The sequence below is a fragment of the Diabrotica virgifera genome, chromosome 1 (assembly GCF_917563875.1).
Source record: "Diabrotica virgifera virgifera chromosome 1, PGI_DIABVI_V3a".
Taxonomy (NCBI): Eukaryota; Metazoa; Arthropoda; class Insecta; order Coleoptera; family Chrysomelidae; genus Diabrotica; species Diabrotica virgifera.
The window spans coordinates 83796315-83818565 of NC_065443.1; the positions used below are offsets into that span (position 1 = coordinate 83796315).

General features: G+C 33.0%; 1 protein-coding gene across 1 annotated transcript in view; it reads left to right on the top strand.

Moving 5' to 3' along the window:
• Nucleotides 1-5848, top strand: part of LOC114329070 (outer dynein arm-docking complex subunit 4) — a 72305-nt gene extending 66457 nt beyond the window's left edge. The window contains exon 4 of the mRNA XM_028278084.2: nucleotides 5257-5848. Coding sequence (XP_028133885.1) covers nucleotides 5257-5510 — 254 coding nt within the window. The 3' untranslated portion in view covers nucleotides 5511-5848. The remainder of the gene's footprint in view (nucleotides 1-5256) is intronic.
• The last annotated feature ends 16403 nt before the right edge of the window (nucleotides 5849-22251 follow it).

Genomic DNA, 22251 nt, shown 5'->3' on the forward strand with positions numbered 1-22251 from the left:
AGGTTGATCAACTGCTTAATATTCCCAATACTGATCTACGGATGTGAATATTGGACCATGAGAAATTCGGAAAGAAGAAAGATAGACGCCACTGACATGTTCTGTTGGAGACGAATGCCACGAATTTCTTGGACCGACCATAGAACAAATAATTCAATTTTAAGGGAGCTAAAAGTTAGCCAACGACTCTCCAGTAAAGTCCATCTCCAACAATTAAAATACTTTGGACATGTTATGAGAGCAAACACAGAAAACATGGAAAGACTCATTATACAAGGAAAGGTGGAAGGCCGAAGATCACGAGGAAGATCCCCAACAAGATGGATCGATCAAATTACAGGAATATGCAAAAGACCTATGCATGAGTTAAAAGTAATGACCAGAGACAGAGATCTTTGGAGACGGACAATACACGACATCACGTCGACCACTACACTCCCTCCGGGGGTTCAGGATTGAAGAGAGAGAAACGCATTACTTGCTATTTATATCCTGACCCTTATTTCTATTGTTTGATCATTATTTTTTGAGATACCTCCAGCAATAAGCAAAACGATTGGTAATATATACCTAAATATATTAGATGAACAATACAATAAAAGTAAAAGTAGAAGAAGAACTAACCAACCAATTGAGGCTGGCAATGGGATTAGACCAGTAAGGATCTGCGAAAAAACGTCTATTTTTGGATGTGAGAGGTGGCATTCGGATTTTTGCAAATAAAGTTAGGTGACACCTTCAGTAATAATAATTGACTTATGCTCCTTCTCAAATATGCCCGGAACATTAATAAAAAAATTAAAATATTTAATAAAAATTTCGAAAAACATCGATTTTTTTCTGCTTTCTTTGCTTATAACTTTAAAACGATTCGTTTTGGAACAAAGTCGTAGAAAAATAAAATAAAGATAATTGAATTTTGTATGATATACGACTGGTAAAAAATGTCTAAGGTATTACCTTTTTTGCAATATAGCAATAAATACAAAATAAGGGGGCAACATAAGTCTGTTGTTATTCAATATTTTTTAACCACTTTGGTGGCACTTAGAATCTTAGTAATTCGCTTAGGAAATTCTTTGTAACATACTTAAATCGTGTACCAAATTTCATTAAAATCGACTTACTAAATTTTGCATAATAAATTTGCAATCTAAATGTTTTTAAAACATTTCAAATTTTTTAAAATCTTCTGAACAAAAAGTAGACCATTTAGAAGTTGGCTAATTTTTTTACATATAAAGAGGTGCTCTCCCTATCTAATACACTTTACAGAATTAAAATCGGATTATTTAAGGGGCCCCGGCAATGTTTTAAATTTATAAACAGTTTTTTGAATTATAAAAAAATATCTTTATTTAATAATAAAAAAAATAATTTTTAGCAATGCAAATAATTAAAACCGGTATAATTTGACTTAAACTTTCAAATGATGTCAGCAGAATTGCTATTTTAATTTTTTAATCAAACGTTATTCGCGTTCAAAAATTGCAATTTCTCGATTTTTTGAAAGTTCCACCGCGTTTATCTCGAAAACTATGCATCCTACGAAAAAACTTGTAAGAACATTTTTTGCTTAGAATTACCCAAGAAATACAAAAAAATGTTTTATTTTGCGAAAAATCGATGTTATGTAATTCCTCAAGTTCTTTGTTTATAACAATCTTATCGATATCCGGATCAACTGTTACCCAAAAAATTCGTGTTCTACGGGTCAAAATACATAAAAAACTTGGGTAAGTCTAGCACTAATTTGTTTATAAGTGAAAAAATTGTTTATAACTTTAAAACATTGCTGAGGCTGCTTAAATAATCCGATTTCAATTCTGTAAAGTGCATTAGAAAGGTTATAAGAAAAAAAAAAGTAAAAAAAACGAAATTTTTTGAAATTTTTAAATATTTTATTTTTTTATTAATGTTCCGGGCATATTTGAGAAGGAGCATAAATCAATTATCATTAACGAAGTTATCACCTAACTTTATCCGCAAAAATCTGAATGCCACCTCCCATCCGCCTAAAAACAGATCCTTACTGGTCTAGATAAGACAGGGGATTCTCTGAGCCCTATATTGTTCAACCTGATCATGGATAAAATAATAAAAAAAGTAAGAACAAAAAAAGGATACTAAATGAAAAAAAAAAATGTCTGGCTAATTGGCTCGGCCAAGGCCATCATATTCACTCAAAAAAAAATGAAAAAAAAACAATCTGCTATGCAGTCGACGCAATAATAACCTCCACAGTGAAGCTGATTTACAGCGTGTGCTGTGCTTCACCAGTTAATATACCCGCTAGAAATTTGAACATGATAATATCACTAAAAGGGACAAAATGCGTGGTTATAACAGCAAATGTACTAAGATGTAAATTGAAGATGGAGGAACAGATAATAGAATAAGTAATGGAGTTTAAATATCTAGGCATCACACCAACTTAGGAGCTTAGAAAAATTGATGGTAAGGCACTATGGGACAGAGCTCTAAGTACAGATATACGACGAATATGCACGACAGAGGCGGAGTGGAGAACATCAAAGAGTGGAGAAGAAAGATAAGAGTGGAATGAAGTGATTCATATGAGCACAATGACAACAAATGGAGTAGTAAAGACGACGGAAGAAAGTTCCTCAATAGGACGATCAGTGGGAAGACCACGGAAACTATGGAACGACAATTTACTGGAGGCACGTTGAACAGTCATGTCTACATAAGAAAATAAGAAGCACCTTTAAATAGGTTCAGAATATGCCTCGAATTAATAGCTCTGGAGAGATTTTGACTAGGTCCATAAAATGTCGAGAGTAGCATTCATCAGGCGAATAGGTTTTAAGAGTACTAAAATTATTGTACCTATTACATGTTTAAAGATTTGACATAATATATTAACAAAACTAATTATATACAGGGTGGTTCATCTTATTCGCCTCGGTGTCTATACGGAAAACAACTTAATATTTAAAGAAAATTTCTTCACAGAAATATACAGGGCCTTTAATACTACAATCTAAAAATAATATGAATTATACAGGGTGCTCCAAGAAAGAGTGGTATATCAAAGTTATATTTTTTCTTATGGAATGCCTTATATCTGATGACATTATTGAATTGACCTTAAAAAATTAGCTATACTTTCATAAGGGTTCCCTATACCTAAATACAGGGTGTTTTGATTTATTTCGATTTTTATAAAAATGTTAGGTTTTAGAAAAAAATAAATATCTACGAATCTAAGAATCAGTAACAAATTCATTCTTGGATCTTAATAATATACTATTTAGCATACTTAACCAGATGCTTATTGCAACAAAGTTTCTTACAAGGTGGTCAAAATATGAGATTGTTCTATTAACAAATTCAAGCTGTAATAACTTACTTCTTTTAAATAGAACACCCTATACCTTACTAGTCTATCGCGTAGAAAATTTACATAGCTTTTAATTTGTATTAGAGTTTCCTATATCTATCTTTTTACAGGGTGGTCAAAATATTAGATTGTTCTATTAACAAATTCAAGCTGTAATAACTTACTTATTTTAAATAGAACACCCTGTATCTTACTAGTCTATCGCGTAGAAAATTTATTCAGCTTTCAATTCTTATTAGGGTTTCCTATACCTATCTCCCTATATTTTTTAAATATTTAAAGATTTCCTAATTTGTAAGCTTTAAAAATTAGAATTAAGTACCTATGTCGTGGTTATGTACAACACATCACCAACACCGGCAATATACTTAGACAAGATACTGTCAATAATAAAATTTTTATTGTTATCATGTAACCACACAGAGTGTTGTATTATTTTAGTTGATTTTGGCCTACATGTGACATTGAATAATATGTTTATATTAAACTGCATACCCTATATTAGATGCCGTATTCTGGAAGATATTTAAAGTATATTTTATTCCGTATAAATATTTCCATAATATCTTAAACCGACGGTTTTTAAGTAAATTTAAGAACACCACTTTTTGAATCTTTAAATCGCAATTACAAACAATTAAATGCAATGGCTACTATGACGAAAACGAGCCTATTGTACAAAATTATGTAAAAATGGGTATTTACAGAATAACATGGCAATTTATATTTACAGAATAACATGTGTATTGAGAATGTCTACATGGAATTGAAGAGATTTTAAATATCTTCCATTATAATGAATAAAATATCTAGTATGTCATTTAAAATAAGAACACTCTGTGTGATTAAATGATAAAAATGTGAACTTTATTAACGAAAGTATCTTGACTAAAATATTTAAGTATATTGCAGGTGTTGGTGATGTGTTGTACATAACCACGACATAGGTAGGTACTTAATTCTAATTTTTAAAGCTTACAAATTAGGAAATCTTTAAATATTTGAAAAATTAAGGGAGATTGGTATAGGAAACCCTAATAAGAATTGAAAGCTAAGTAAATTTTCTACTCGATAGACTAGTTAGATACAGGGTGTTCCATTTAAAATAAGTAAGTTATTACAGCTTGGATTTGTTAATAGAACAATCTAATACTTTGACCACCCTGTAAAAGATAGATATAGAATAGAAAACCCTAATATAAATTGAAAGTTAAGTAAATTTTCAACGCGATAGACTAGTAAGATACAGGGTGTTCCATTTAACATAAGTAAGTTATTACAGCTTGAATTTGTTAATAGAACAATCGCATATTTTGACCACCCTGTAAGAAATTTTGTTGCAGTAAGCATCTGTTTAAGTATCCTAAATAGTTCATTATTAAGATCCGAGAAAGAATTTGTTACTGATTCTTAGATTCGTAGATATTTATTTTTTTCTAAAACCTTACATTTTAATAAAAATCGAAATAAATCAAAACACCCTGTATTTAGGTATAGGGAACCCTTATGAAAGTATAGCTTATTTTTTAAGGTCAATTCAGTAATGTCATCAGATATAGGGCATTCCATTAGAAAAAATATAACTTTGATATACCACTCTTTTTTGGAGCACCCTGTATATTCACATTATTTTTAGATTGTAGTATTAAAGGCCCTGTATATTTCTGTGAAGAATTTTTTTTAAATATGAAGTGGTTTTCCGTACAGAGACCGAGGCAAATAAGATGAACCACCCTGTATAAGTACTTTAACAAATCTACAAGTGGTCCACACTTTCAGATCCTCCAGAAGGACCATCTATAATTTGCTATTAGTTATTTTCGTTCTATGGATCTCCCTTATTGTATTTTTAGTTATTTGCGTATTTTAATACGAACGTTTATTATTTGTAGGTCCTGAATCAAAGGCAAGTGCTAAGAGTACAGCTGTAGCTACCCATTCATCGAAAACCTCCAAAAAGAGTAGACTTCTTCGAGAACTGGAAGTAGATAAAGCTTATCTGGATAACTTGATGAATAATCCAGACATTAAATGCAAGTTTAAGGAAAACAATGACTCTATTGAAAAGTGTATTAAGGAAACCGTGGATTACTTAAAGGAAAGGCAGGAGTTTTGGCGGCAACAGTTGCCACCTAAATATAAGTAGATTTTACTTTAGATTGGATAATCGTATAAGCCTATACCTATTTAGTTTTAATAGTGTTCGATTTTTAGATATTTTTGCATCAGAACTAATAATAATTATTTATGAAACAGTTCGTGAAGTATGCTTTTTGCGAACCACGCAATATTTAGAGCACGAGCGACAACAAGTGCTATACATCGCGTAAGTTCGCAAAAAGTACTTCACGCACAGTCATACAATATTTTATCTACGATAAACAAATAAAAAAAACTGTAACTCTTCGTCACTGGAATTCATTTCTATTCTACAATTTTTAGAACTTTGACATTTAAAAATCCTAACTACTTTCAAACCACAAAACTGTCAAAAATTTTGTTGTAAGTCATTGCTCATATTGTCATCACCATGACAACGCGAAAGTTAAGAATATTTGATTATATGAAAGTGTGCCAAAAAACCCACTGAAAGTATGCGAAAAAGTAAATTCTATTTAAAATACATTGTTACTTCACGCACACTTTAAACCCTTCACGCACTGCTATCTATAATGACAGATTTCACAAACTAAAAACTTATACATAATATGACATAGAGTAGATAAAAGTATTTATCTACTCTATGTCATATTATGTATAAGTTTTTACTTATACATAATATGACATAGAGTAGATAAAAGTATTTTCGTACTTCCGGGCCTAAAGTGACAACTTCACTCCCTTGTGACAGGTACTAAAGTGTCACATTTAATCCCTCCGGGATTAAATATTGACGAAACTCCCGGAACGATTAAATCACAAACAAACGAATTTAAGGGATATTTTATTGAAAAATATAATTAATTAGAATGGTAATTAACGTTAATATTTATTAAATTTTATTATTTATTTACAAATTTACCTTAAGCATTAAATATTTATCATCCGGAGCCTCCCGTAAGAACTGATCTACCTGCTCAGACGTGAGAATTCTTGACTTCTTTGGCTTAAATCCCTCATTTCTTCTCTTCAAAAAAGCTAATAATTTTGGAAATTTACTTATATCAATATCTTCTCTAATGTTAATAACCGATTTCAGCATTGAGTAATGTGCCCAGAGAGTTGAGGCACAAACCGCTTTTGATTTATCATCGAAGTAGACTAACAGCGCATTTTCAGTAGGTTGTCTCACATTTTTTAAGCGGCACCACTTTTTAAAAGCATCGTACTGCTGCTCGTATAGTTTTCTAGATTTCGGTGGTAACAATTCTTCACCTACTTCGGCTGCTCTTTTATCAATATCAGATACACCTTCTTCACTCATGATACCAATAATTATCAATAACAATGTTTCTTTACAATGACACTAGTAATGACAATGTTTCTAAATTATAACTGTCACAACGCAATGTTACTATGGTAACTTATTTTAAAGACAGTTTATTAAATGAGTTGAAGAGAGAAAAAACTGATTGAAATTATTGAAATAATTAATAAAATCATACCGGAAGTACGAAAAGTATCGTATATACCTTGCGACTGAAGTACATTTAATCCTTCAGGTAAATTATGGCCCTCCCTGCGGTCGGGCCATAAACTTTACCTTCAGGATTAAATGTACTACTTCAGTCCCGCGGTATATAATGTACTATTATAAAAGTATTTTCGTACTTCCGGGCCTAAAGTGACAACTTCACTCCCTTGTGACAGGTACTAAAGTGTCACATTTAATCCCTCCGGGATTAAATATTGACGAAACTCCCGGAACGATTAAATCACAAACAAACGAATTTAAGGGATATTTTATTGAAAAATATAATTAATTAGAATGGTAATTAACGTTAATATTCAAATTAATATTGTGACAGTTCGTCATATTGACCAGTCTTTCCTGGGTTAATGCAGCAGGTAACTGACGAGTAACAGATAGGTCCTTTTCATATTGAACTGGTGTTTGTTTCGAAGATCCTGCGGAAACAGGAAGCGAGAATGAGGACTGTGGCATAACTATAGTGGACGAATCGGCGACTTGACCAAATATTTTATCTGAAATTTTTTGTTTATTTTTAATAGACGATTCAATATATCCCTCGGCCACGTTGGAGGATTTCCATCCTCCATGTCTCTTCAGCACGTCTATTGTTGCTCCCGAATCAGCTAACAAAGACGCAGATGTGCGTCTAAAACAATGTCCCGTATAAGACGTCGCATTTTCTAATTTCAAGAAAGCTGCTATTTGCCGTGGAATTGTACCAAACATGTTTTTTCCTACTACTCGCGTAGTACATTCTTTGTTGATGTATTGAACAAAAAATTTTGAATGAGTTGTCCCTGTCTTTCGCAATGCCACATATTTCCGAAATATCGCCACAAAACTGATGGCACTGTTTTCTGAATTTTTGATCACAAAATTTCGGTCAATTTTATTTTTGGTGTTTCTAATCGCAATTAGGAAGGAATCGCCCAAATCTCTCACATCGTCGATTTCTAAATCAACCAACTCTTTTCCACGACAAGCTCCCGCAACGCCCAAAATAAGTGCAACCTACAAAAAAATTGATTTCTTAAAATTTCTGAATATAAACAAATTTCCAAATTTACCTTAAGCATTAAATATTTATCATCCGGAGCCTCCCGTAAGAACTGATCTACCTGCTCAGACGTGAGAATTCTTGACTTCTTTGGCTTAAATCCCTCATTTCTTCTCTTCAAAAAAGCTAATAATTTTGGAAATTTACTTATATCAATATCTTCTCTAATGTTAATAACCGATTTCAGCATTGAGTAATGTGCCCAGAGAGTTGAGGCACAAACCGCTTTTGATTTATCATCGAAGTAGACTAACAGCGCATTTTCAGTAGGTTGTCTCACATTTTTTAAGCGGCACCACTTTTTAAAAGCATCGTACTGCTGCTCGTATAGTTTTCTAGATTTCGGTGGTAACAATTCTTCACCTACTTCGGCTGCTCTTTTATCAATATCAGATACACCTTCTTCACTCATGATACCAATAATTATCAATAACAATGTTTCTTTACAATGACACTAGTAATGACAATGTTTCTAAATTATAACTGTCACAACGCAATGTTACTATGGTAACTTATTTTAAAGACAGTTTATTAAATGAGTTGAAGAGAGAAAAAACTGATTGAAATTATTGAAATAATTAATAAAATCATACCGGAAGTACGAAAAGTATCGTATATACCTTGCGACTGAAGTACATTTAATCCTTCAGGTAAATTATGGCCCTCCCTGCGGTCGGGCCATAAACTTTACCTTCAGGATTAAATGTACTACTTCAGTCCCGCGGTATATAATGTACTATTATCTACTCTATGTCATATTATGTATAAGTTTTTAGTTTGTGAAAACTGTTTTTCTAGAATAAAAGTATTTATCTACTCTATGTCATAATAAGTATAAGTTTTTAGTTTGTGAACACTGTCATTATAGATAGCAGTACGTGAAGGGTTTAAAGTGTGCGTGAAGTAACAATGTATTTTAAATGGGATTTACTTTTTTGTACACTTTCAATGGGTTTTTTGGCACACTTTCATGTAATCAAATATCCTTAACTTTCGCGTTGTCATGGTGATGACAATATGAGCAATGACTTACAACAAAATTTTTGACAGTTTTGTGGTTTGAAAGTAGTTAGGATTTTTAAATGTCAAAGTTCTAAAAATTGTAGAATACAAGTGAATTCCAGTGACGAAGAGTTACACTTTTTTTAATTGTTTATCGGAGATAAAATATTGTATGAAACTGTGCGTGAAGTACTTTTTGCGAACTTACGCGATGTATAGCACTCGCTCCGTTGTCGCTCGTGCTCTAAATATCGCGTGCGTTCGCAAAAAGCATACTTCGCGAACTGTTTCATAAATAACTATTATTTAATTTAGTATTAGAATAAGATTTTTTCATTAAAGCGGATGCTTGAATCTAATAATTCAATATATGTTTTTGGCGTTTTTGGTGATATTATTTAAAAAGTTACCAAATTTTTGCCTAAATTATAGACAACCGTAAATAAAAGAAGTGAAAAATTATCGTATTCTTTATTTTCTGTCATTATTGTAGTCATAGTAAAGCGTTAATTTTGGAGCATTATTTGGGTAGAAACTTCAAATCACTTACTTCGCCCATTCCTGCTAGAAGTGGAAGTCCCGCAAGGCTCCATATTTTCTAACATTAAAGGAAAAGTCAAACAATAAGGGCTGCAAGTAATTTTCCCCTTGTTGCCATATTCTAAATTTAAAAAAAAATATAGGGAATTATCAGACTTTTTTGACATGCAAATTACAACCAGTTAGTGCCGAGTTTATATTACGTCATTATTACATTTGGTTAGATTGGAAATGGTAACTGACGTCTGTCATAATATTGGAGGTTAAATGTAATGTCAAAATACTGTTTTCAATTTATAATCGGGGAAGACGAAATACATATAATTTCTCATTGTTTTAATAATTTAAAATTAAATTAATATATCCAATAATTTGAATGAAAATCAAATAGAGAAAATAAAGAAACAGAATTTAGAGTGTAGGCAGTTTCATAGGACAGTTTATATATTTTAACCAACTTCACATCTATAAACAAAAATCTTACATAACCTTCTATAGGACAACATGAGTTTAACCATAGAGGTATATATTAACATAGAGGGAGCCTACTTTCCGCGCTTCCTGACGACAAGATCTCATGGACTGGTTTGCTGCATCTCTTTCTAACACATTGTATCGAAAATCTATGATGACATTCAGTGTGAATATAGGCACGGAAGAGGAGGAAAACTGTAGCAGCTTCACTATGCGTAAGAGTGAAACAGCACTAATCCAAATAAAAAAGATGGTGTCGTCACTTCGCTCTGAATGACACTCTCTCTATGCTAATATATAACTCTATGCTAATATATAACTCTATGAGTTTAACATTTATAGTACAGATAAGTTATCTCTGTTTCACGCTCTTAAAAATAAAGAGAAATAGTATAGCTGGTAGCTGCTGTGGTAAATAAATATATGTTTTTTATTTGGCAATAGCGCTTTCCTCCTAAACTTGACAGTAGAGAAATAACTAATATTATGAGGAAAACTGTGTTGAACTTGTTTTCCGATATTTTTGTACAATGGGTTATGATGTCATTAAGTCTGTGAAGTGCAAGCCTAATTGATTGAATTATTGGACCATATATACCTAAACGATTTCCCTATCCCCCAAAAACCATCTGAAGTTTAGCAAATATTATGAAAAAATCTTTTAAAACAAAACTAGAATTTTGTTTTACATTAAAATGAAAATACAATTTCGCGCCACGTAATATTCATATCAGATCTTTTGTAGCTGGAATATTGTATGCGCCACTCATTTTTAAGGCGTTTAGCGGTTTTTTATTCTTGTATCAGGAGTTTTTCAAAGTTATTTATAAATTAAATGTACTAAGCTTTATAAATGGTCACCTTTTTTGCATTATCTCCCAAATGATCTAGTGTCCATCGAATGTACACTAGATTTTTTTCAATTCGAAATAGATTGAAAAGAAAATATTGAGATGACCGGTAAATGAAGTCGGATTGCCCGTTGCCACATCAAATTTTGCGTCGTAATCACTACAACTACATGAACCATTTCGGGAATAATCGTTAATTGGATTATACTTTTGTAGCTTAATAACTTCTAAAACGCTTAACCGATTTTAATCAGTAAACATGAGTTTGAAACGTATTTACCAGTAGTATCTGATGGATCTAAGGTCAAGTATGATAACTGAAGCTATTACAGGAATTATTGAGCTTGAGAAACCGTTTTTCCCGTAGGAAATAGATTTGATCATATTTATGAAGCCAATAACTTAAAAAATTCGAATTTTCCCGGATATGACGTATACACCGTTAGATTCGTCTAGAGTCCTTCTACAAACGCTCAGTTATTGGCGCAATTCGTAGGTTGAAATTTTGAGTAATTGTCGAAAAACCAAAATTTTCAAAGTATAGTTTTTCAGTTTTTGGGCTATACTGAGCCGTGTGTATGTCTGATCCTCACGGCTTAAACACCATTTGAAAGCTTAACTCAACACTATTCATTTGTTGTATTTACAGTTCTCCTGTCTCTTCTTGATCCGAAGATATATACCCCCAAAAATATGCCGTTTTGTACCTACCAAGTCCTCTAGCTGGCTTATGGGTGGTCAAAAGTCACAAACTACACCGGTTCTGAATCGGTTCTGACCTCCTCTTCAAATACAGAAAAAAAAATTCGAATCGGTTTAACTTTCAAACACACATACATATCCACAAACATTTTCCCTTTTTTAAATAAAAATTGAGTCATACTTCTGAGCTCGATAACTTTTGAATGGTATAACTGATTTTTAAAATTAGACATGCGTTGGAAAGGTAATGATCAGTACTATTAGAAGCCGCAAAGGTCGGACTTACATTTTTAAAGTTTTTGGGAGTTTTGCCCCTGGGGACGAGAACGAAAAACAGACCCTAAATAGAAAGGGCCGTAAAATCCACACCCTCAGACCAAAATAGATGGTTGCATATGAATGGGTGAGTCTTTTCCTGAACTTTAAGATGAGACTTGTCCCATTTTTCAAATCAGTCAGATTTAGAAAATCGAAAATTTCGTGTATATATTATAGTGTCGCGTGTAGGGGGATGTTGGTGTGCGCCACTGGCGAGAACTGCCGTTCTCTGGTAATGTTTCTAAATTCTAAAAATTTGAACTTGTAGACTACTTACTTTATATTTATAATCTTCACTTCAATAGTAAGTGAAGATGATTTACAACGTATAGGTATATGCTAATACAACATGGATACATGGATTGACTATTTAAAAAAGCTCTAAGCAGAGGAAGAACAAATGATGCTAGAACCGGAAACACCAGAAATTACCACAAATGAAGATGTTAATATAAGTGCACAGGAAGTACGAAAAATACTCGAAAAGCTGAAGAACAGAAAAGCTGCAGGTAAGGATGGAATACCAAACGAATTACTAAAATATTGTGGAGCAGCAATGACAGAACAATTAACAACACTAATTAACAAAATCATAAAACACAATAAAATACCGGAAGAATGGAGAACGAGCGAACCAATTCTACTATTCAAAAAAGGAGATAAAAAGCAGCCAGAAAACTACAGAGGTATCAACTTGTTTAATACTACCCTAATACTTACAACTAAAATCTTACAAGACGTAATGAATCAGAGGATAAGTTTAGCAGATGAACAACAGGGTTTTCGTACTGGAAGATCGTGTACAGATGCAATATTCTTCATAAAGCAAATTACTGACAAATCACTAGAGTATAATAGACCAGCATTTCTATGTCTGATTGACTTAAAGAAAACATTTGACAGAGTAAGACTCAAAGATGTAATCCATCTTCTCTATAATAGAGAAGTCCCTCTAGATATCATAAAAACTATTGAGAACGTCTACCAAAACAACAAAATGGAAGTCAGAATAGATGGACAACTTACAGAACCTATAAATATAGACAGCGGAATAAGACAGGGAGACTCATTGAGTCCTATGCTTTTCAATTTAATCATGGATGAAATCATCAAAAACGTCAACAAAGGGAGAGGATATAGAATGGGAAACAAAGAAGTAAAAATACTCTGCTACGCAGACAACGCAATATTGATAGCACAAGATGAAGATAGTCTGCAAAGATTAGTCCACAGATTTAACATAAGAGCAAAAGAATTCAATATGACAATTTCATCTCAGAAAACCAAAACAATAGTAATCAGTAAAGAACCAATCAGATGCAAAATAGAAATTGATGGTATCAGTATTGAACAAGTAATGGAAGTAAAATACCTTGGAATTACATTGTCAAGTTACGAAGACCTAGACAAAGAAGTGAGAAATCAAGTACAAAAAGCAAATAGATTGTCAGGATGCCTTAATAACACTATATGACGAAACCGACATATTAACACCGAGATGAAGTCAAGAATTTATAAAGCCAGTGTAAGACCAATAATGACATATGCATCAGAAACAAGACCCGATACAGCCACAACACAAAGACTAGTGGAAACAGCAGAGATGAGAGTACTGAGAAGAATTACAGGAAATACACTGAGAGATCGAAAGAGGAGCGAAGATATTAGAAAATAATGTAACGTACAGTGTATAAACGAATGGACACTAAATAGAAAAAAAGAATGGAACAACCACATAACCAGAATATGAAAATAAATAAATAAAAAAATAAGTAAATAAAAAAATAATATTCTAATAAACTCAAGTTGAAAATTGAAAGTCAGCACCGGCTTAAGAATAATTAGACATCGCAGGTACAAGAATGAAGACTTTTTTATGTGCACATTTGTACTAAGGTAAGTTAGGTTCAATCGAACTATTTTTGGTCCTAGAACATATGCATTAATTTATGACCTGTATTTTTGTTACACGCTGTATAGGTCTTGTGTCCACACTTCAATAATCATGATTACCTCCTCATGAGACTTCGTTTAATCAATTATTCATGTCGTGTCGTAAAACTTTTCTAATACGGAAAATTTTTTGGGAAAGGGGGCGTTTCGTAAATATAGAGGTTTCAAAACTTTGGTGCATCCGACAACTGAAGTACCTACCCTTAAAAATTTAACATACAATATATCAAACAAAAATTTTTTTTATACACTTCGTCTCTCAATTCTCAAAATGGTGGTGGAAAATTAATTTCGGTATAAAAGCCAAAGAAATAAATAAACCAGCAGAAACTAGAAAATTCTACCAAAAACTTAACAAAGGCAGAAAGAATTTAAACCAAGAACAATGATGTGCAGAGACAAAGAAGGAGATATAGTAACTCAACAGAGTGAAATACTACAAAGATGGACTGAATTCTTCAAAGAAAAGTTTAAACAAAACGGAGATCCACTTTACGATGGAATTATAGTGGATCAAACGGATACCAGAGAAACAACCCCCCCTTCAGTAGCTGAAATGCAAGAAGCAGTTACCAGACTGAAAAACAACAAGTCACCTGGATTGGACAACATTAGCGCAGAATTAATAAAAGAAGGCGGAGACTCCCTACTGAATGCGATACATGAACTTATAGTGAACATATGGAATAATAAACAACTGCCACAAGACTGGAATACCGGAGTAATCATTCCACTACATAAAAAGTGAGATCAGCTTCAATGTAAAAACTACCGGGCAATAACGCTACTGACTGTGGCATATAAAATACTGTCAAATATTGTGTATGAGCGATTGAGACCATATTATGCGGAACAAATAGTTGGGGGATATCAATGTGGTTTCTGCAGGCAGAAGTCCACAATAGATCAGATCTTCGTTTTGAGACAAATCTTGGAAAAGACTAGTGAATTTAATATAGAAACGCATCATCTTTTCATTGACTTTGAGAGTGCTTATGATAGTATTCATCGAGAATTTATGATCAACGCCCTGAAAAAGTTTAATATTCCAACTCATATCATTGATATAGTAAAAGAAACACTTAAAGTACAAAGCAGGGTTCGAATTCAAAACGCACTAACAGATACAATCCATGTTAGAACGGGCCTACGACAGGTAGATGCCCTATCCTGTATTCTATTCAATATCACATTAGAAAAAATAATTCGAGAGTCAAAAGTCAACACCAGAGGAACAGTAATAACAAAAAGTGTACAAATATTAGCATTTGCAGATGATGTTGATATCATAGCTAGAAGCAAAAGGGAAATGATAGAAGCATTTAATGCAATAGAAAGAGCGGCACAAAACAGTGGTTTAAATATTAATGAAATAAAATCCAAATACATGAAGGCCAGCAAATCGACACGCCAAAGAAACCTACAGAATCTGAGAATAGGAGACTATAACATCGAAAGCGTAAAATTTTTTACGTATCTAGGTACACTAGTTACCACAGATAAAAATGTCAGCGAAGAAGTTAAGAGAAGAATACATATTGCTAATAAAACATATAATGGACTCATTAAACATCTAAGATCTAACAACATCACGAGAAAAACCAAATGCAAAATATACAAAACCCTGATAAAATCGGTCCTTATATATGGTTCAGAGACATGGACACTGTGGAAAAGCGATGAGAACTTTAGGTACGTTTAAACGAAAAATCCTTAGACACATATATAAGGGGGTGAAAGAAAATGACGTATGGCGCAGAAGATATAATTTTGAACTATACGCAGCATACAACGAACCTGACGTCATAACATCCATAAAGATCGGATGTCTGCGCTGGATGGGCCATGTTGAACGAATGTTGGAAACCGAAACACCAAAACATATAATGAAGCAAACACCAGTAGGGAGAAGGTCAAAGGGAAGACCCAAACTTAGATACATGGAACAAGTGGAACAAGATCTGAGAACACTTGAGATTGCCCACTGGAAGAAAAAAGCAAGGAACAGAGCAGAATGGCGGAAAATCCTAGAACAAGCCAGGACCCAAAAAGGGTTGTCGAGCTAATGATGATGATGATAAAAGCCAAAGAAGCTTCAAAAATAGCTATTTATTTACAGACTTTGATATTCTCTTGGGTTTTTTTTGGGAATAAATAATTATTCTCCATTCGCGAGCCACCAGCTTTCATCATCGGTGATGCTACTCATAAGGCGAAGACAACAGGATGCATCTAGATAGACAGCAGCACTCAACATCTACAACGCCACCAAGACCGTAGCTGCAGGAACCTAGGGCCACAACATCTGCCCAGGTCTACAAGTCAACAGCTGTACCATTCGACATCAAGGAGTTACCATCGAACCAACACCACAAGCAATGCATAAGTACAGAGACGCGCCAAGTAACTTCGGCGCCGTCGTGCAAAATATTGATAAGCGCCTTTATCAAAATTACCAGGGTAGAAATATTATAATCAATCACTCCTTCACATTTCAACGTGGAAAACTATGAATTTTTTTCTACATCTACCTAGGTTTTTTTGAAGGAAACAATAAGTACAAAGTACATAAGTACACTTATAAAAAAAATAATATATTCTTCTTCTTCCTTTTTGTATGTAGGTTTTAACCTGCTTCTTCTTCAATATTAGCCTCCTAAATTGTTTAGATTATCGCACCATCTTTTTCTGGGTCTGCCAATACTTCTTCGTCCATTTGGTGACTTATCTCGTGCTATTCGTACTATCCTATCCTCCGCCATTCTACTAATGTGTTCGTTCCACTCCTGCTTTCGTTTTGTCACCCATCCATTTATATCTTATACATTGCATGCTCTTCTTATGTTTTCGCCTCTCTCCCTATCCAACAGACATTTCCCTGTTTTTTGTCGAAGTATTTTCATCCCTGTTTTTTCTAGTAGTCTACGATCTGTTTTTAAACCAAGAGGAGTAATTCAAATTTACCGCGCCGTAATGCTTTGTAATTGGTCCAACCTAAGACAAGTTTACTCCATAGAGTTATATATTAGCATAGAGAGAGTGTCATTCAGAGCGAAGTGACGACACCATCTTTTTTATTTGGATTAGTGCTGTTTCACTCTTACGCATAGTAAAGCTGCTACAGTTGTCCTCCTCTTCCGTGCCTATATTCACACTGAATGTCATCATAGATTTTCGATACAATGTGTTAGAAAGAGATGCAGCAAACCAGTCCATGAGATCTTGTCGTCAGAAAGCGCGGAAGGTAGGCTCCCTCTATGTTAATATATACCTCTATGGTTTACTCCACTGATCAAATTTTGACATAATGTCATTTATGAAATTTTGACACTAGTGGCATTTCATAGGTTAATTACGTTATATCGGCAATTTTTTGTGTTTTCTGCGTTATTCCTTTAACTTTTAGATTTTTAGTCTGCTTTTATATAAAAAACATGATCAACCAAAAAAGAAGATGTATTTGGTGATTTTTCTAGTTACATTCTTGGGTATGAATCTGTCTTTTTAGTTTTCTTCTCCTGGTTTAAAAATAAACTACAGGGTGTCCAGAAACTCTACCGACAAACGAAGACAGGAGATTCCTCAGATAATTTTAAGACATTTTAACCCAATTCATCTAGTCCGAAAATGCTTCCTAGGGGAGCTAGAGCTCTTTGAAGATGGCGTCTTGTATTTAGTTTTTTTTAAATAACTCCAGAACGGTTCTATTAAAAAAAAACGAAAATTGGTACACATATTTATAATCTAGATATAAATCGATTCCATGTATCGTGAATTTCTCGTACCGATAATAGGCGTCCGTTTTGGGTAGGGCAACAGTTATTTTATCGCATAAATTTTATCTTTAATTTTTAAGCATTTTTGACTCTAGATTATTAAATTGTGAGGTATTCTACAACTAAAAGGTATTTTGTGTATATATTTCCCATATAAATAGTTAATCAACTGAAAGGTACTCTTGTTTTAAGTCGATAGGAAACACCGTTTTCTAGAAAAAATCGATTTGAAAATTTTTCTTGTTTTGAATTTCAAAAAAAAAAAAATAAAAACAACTATTTAGAAATCTGAAAACTGGTACGTTTATTTATATTTCAGAGATGAATCGATTTCATTAATTGCGAATTTCTACTACGGGTCATATGCGTCCGTTTTGGGTAGGTCAACTGTTATTTTATCGCATAACATTTTTGTCTTTAATTTTTAAGCATTCTTGACATTCTTGAGATATTCTAGTACTAAAAGTTACTCTTGCTTTAAGTTGGTAATATACACCGTTATTTTTTTTTGAAAATTTTTTTCAATTTTTTTTTCAAATTCAAATAACGAAAAATTTTCAAATCGATTTTTCTAGAAAACCGTGTGTCCTACTGACTTAAAACAAGTGTACCTTTTAGTACTAAAATACCTCACAATTTAATAATCCAGTGTCAAAATAGCTTAAAAGTTAAAGACAAAAAAGTTATGTGATAAAATAACCGTTGCCCTGCCCAAAACGGACGCCTATGATCAGTACTAGAAATTCGCAATGGATGGAATCGATTTATCTGTGGAAGGTAAATATACGCACCGATTTTCGTTTTTTTAAATTGAAGAGTTCTGGAGGTATTTAAGAAAAACTAATTACAAGACGCCATTTTCAAAGACCTCTTAGGAAACATTTTTGGACTAGGTGAATTAAGCTAAATTGTCTTAAAATTATCTGAAGAATCTCCTGTATTCATTTGCCGGTAGAATTTCTGGACACCCTGTGTAGTAGTTATTAAAAATAATATATTATAAAACACTATATTCACAATAATATAAAATATATTGCACAATAAAACAGTACAGAATAAAAACTATTATAAACATATGTGAAAGTCATAGATCATTACTTAAAATTATTAAAAAACTGAAGATAAAAAAATAAAACACATTTATATTGCGATTTTTTTTAACAAATACACTTATCATGATGAAAACCAACGGAAATTTCTTATAGAACTTGAACTTTTCTTGCGTTACTTTTGACAAATTCATTAATTTAATTTTCAATATTCAGGTCCTTTAAAAACTCAGATTCTTCCGCTCAGATTAGAAAGATTTTCTAGCCGCTCCTAGTCCATTCTATAGATCTTAAGTAATTCTTAATTAGTTTTAGTTTAGAAAATGATCTCTCGGCACAAGTTAAAGAAATCGGTACAGTTAATAATATACGTAACGCAATAGCAATGTTTGCGAATGAATGGACTAAGTTATTTATTGCAATGTTTTTTTTACTTAAAAAAATATTTAGTTTTGAATTGGATATTTATTTAACTTTGCCGACTCAAAGGGCGCCTTTAACGACTTGGCGCAGTCGTGCGCCGCACGACCTTGCCCATATGGACCCTGCATAAGTATAATTGTTAGTTTTTGGCAAGAATTTGAATATATTTGTTAATGCATTTAATAAGTCACATTTTTATTATATCTTTATTGAACAGTAAACAGGATTGGTTAAAAATATTGTTTTGTTTGCTACCATTCTAAATTTTCAGAGTTCATATCTAAGATTACTAAGAGACGAACACACACCCTGAGAGTCTGAGCTGAGCTAGAGTGGACGATAGCTGTCTTGGTTGGTTGAAATATTATTTTCGACTGGTATTTCAATTAGCTGGGGTAGTTTGTCGCGCTTTTCGTTTCACTGCAGCTGGAGGGTATAAATTGTATGACTCTCTATGATGCGAGCCCTCCCTTCCCTTCACCAAATACAGCAGCAAAGTTAGCTTTCTGTTATTTATCAACTTCTTCCAGTCTGTTATTCCCTTTTCCTTTAGGTATTCTACTCTCCATCAGTCTCGAGGTCTTCCTCTCTTTCTTTTATAATCTGGTAATCTCCATGCTATTTTCTTGACCACTCTGTCATCGTTCATTCTTTCTATATGGCCCAGCCACTGCAACCTTCTTGATTTTATTACGGTACCTATTTGTGGTTCTATGTAAATATTATAAACTTCCTTATTTGTCCTTCTTATATACCGTTCCTCTATTCTCTTTTCTCCTAATATTCTTCTGAGTATTTTCCTTTCCTATCTTTTTACTGTTTCTTTTGTTGTTTGGTTGAGTATCCATGTCTCACATCCGCATGTCGCTGTTGGTCTTATTATAATCTTGTAAATCCTGAATTTCGTATTCCATGACAGATGTTTTGATCTTAGTAAATAATTCATGGCTCCTGCAGATTGGTTGGCTTTACTTAATCTGGCATCAATTTCTTTCATTTCTTCACATTTGTTTGTTATCCTTACTGCTATATAGACAAATTCTATTACCTCAAACTTAAACTCTCCTAATTGTGTGCTTACATTCAACTATTTGTAGACCCAGCTTATACGCTTCATTTACTAATCTTTCTGTTATCTCTTTCAGTATCTTTTCACTCGTCGCTACAATTGCCACATCATCTGCATATACCGCTAATTGATGTTGCTTGTACAATATGTGTCCATTTCTATTTAAGTTGCTATTTCTAATGAGTTTTTCTAGTATCATGTTAAATATTAGCGTTGATAGCGGGTCTCCTTGCCTAAGTCCTGATCTGACTACAAAATCTTCTGAGGTTCTCTCTTTTACTCTTACGTTGCAGGTCGTATGCTTCAATGTCATGTCACTATAGTTTCTTTAGCTTCGTAGGTATTTCAAATTCTTCCATAACTTCCGCAATTTTTTCCCTCTATACAGAGTCGTGCGCCTTTTTAAAATCTATGAATAATACTATTGCCGGGATTTTATATTCATAGCAGCTGGTCAATACCTCTTTCATTATGAATATCTGAACGGTTGTTCCTCTGCATTTCGTAAATCCTACTTGATATTCCCCTATCTGAGGTTCAACTAGTACCTCCAGCCTGATTTTAATGATTGTCGCTATGATTTTGTAGACCACATCCAGCAGCGATATTCCCCGATAGTTTTGACACTCTGCCTCATCGCCATCGTTTAAAATCGGTATTATTGTTGCTTTTTCCCAATCCTTCGGCATCTGCTCCTCTCTCCATATGTCCACAATTAGTTCATACAGTTTACGTTTTATCTCTCTGCCAGAATATTTAATATTTTCAATTGCTATTCCATTCTGTCCGGCGCTCTTATTGTTTTTCATGTTGCAAGATTTTTTCTACCTCTTGTGTTGGTTCCTGTACTTCAATATTGTCTGCTATTTTTCTTCTCCTGGGTTTTCGTTTAACAATTCACAGAAATATTCTCTCCATCTCTCCTTCATTTTTCTTCGTCGCCTAATAAGTTTCCTTCCTTGTCCTTTATATACACATTGTTATTATATCTTTTTTTGCCTTTCTTAGTTTCTCTGTAATAGTTTCTAATTTCTTTTCTTTTATAGTAGCCTTCTATTTTTTTACTCTTTGTTCATTACTTGTTCTTTTCTTTTGTCTGTTTATCTTTTTAGACCGGGCAGTGTCGTCGCCCCTGTTAGTGACATTATTCCGATTCGATTTTTTTGCACAAACTTACTGAAAAAGAGGTCCTTCCCATGTAGCACAATAAAAACATTTTAGTTTTTTTTTAAGGTTTATAAAGATTTTATTGTGGTAAATAAGAAGATAATGGTTTTAAAGTTACCTTGTAGATATAATGCCAGAACATTAAAACTGTTAAGCATTTGTCACTAGGTTTAAAGTATCTAATAAGAGTATCAAATGCGACTAATTAATCTTAATAGATAATTTGTCTTATTGTAGGTTTAAAATGATTTATTCTCAGTTCAATTTAAAACCAATCAGTTTTATAAAGAACTTCCGGACTATTTGGTTTTATTAGATACTAGTTTGTGACCTTTTAGGTTTATTGCAGTTTTAAAGATTTTCCTAATATGACTAATAAAACCTATTATTAAAACTACTTGATCTCAAGACTATTAGGTCAGTAAATCATATGCCTTAAAATTATTTTTTTTTTAGTTTTCTTTAAAGTTGTTTTCTTAAAAGCAATTATTAAGTTATATTAAAACCAAACGCTCTTAACTGAATCAATTTGGTTATCGTAAAGACTAAACTACGCTTCTTGTTAGAAACAATAAAACTAAACTCATCCCCTCTTATTTCATGTCCAAAATGGTCGACCATTTGTTTTAGGGCGAAACAGTGGTGTAGTGGGTTGTAAAAAGTGGAAGTACATTTAGCATGGAAGAAATAAGTCGTAAGTACCTAAAATATAAACGAACCGTTCATTACGGCATATTTTTCAAAGAATACAACACACACAACACTACGACGCCTCGATTTTAAGGTTAGGTTCGCATTTAAACCGAGTGGCATTATTGACAGCAGCAATAAAACTAAACGGTTTTAATTTCAAGGCAACCTTGCTTTTATGT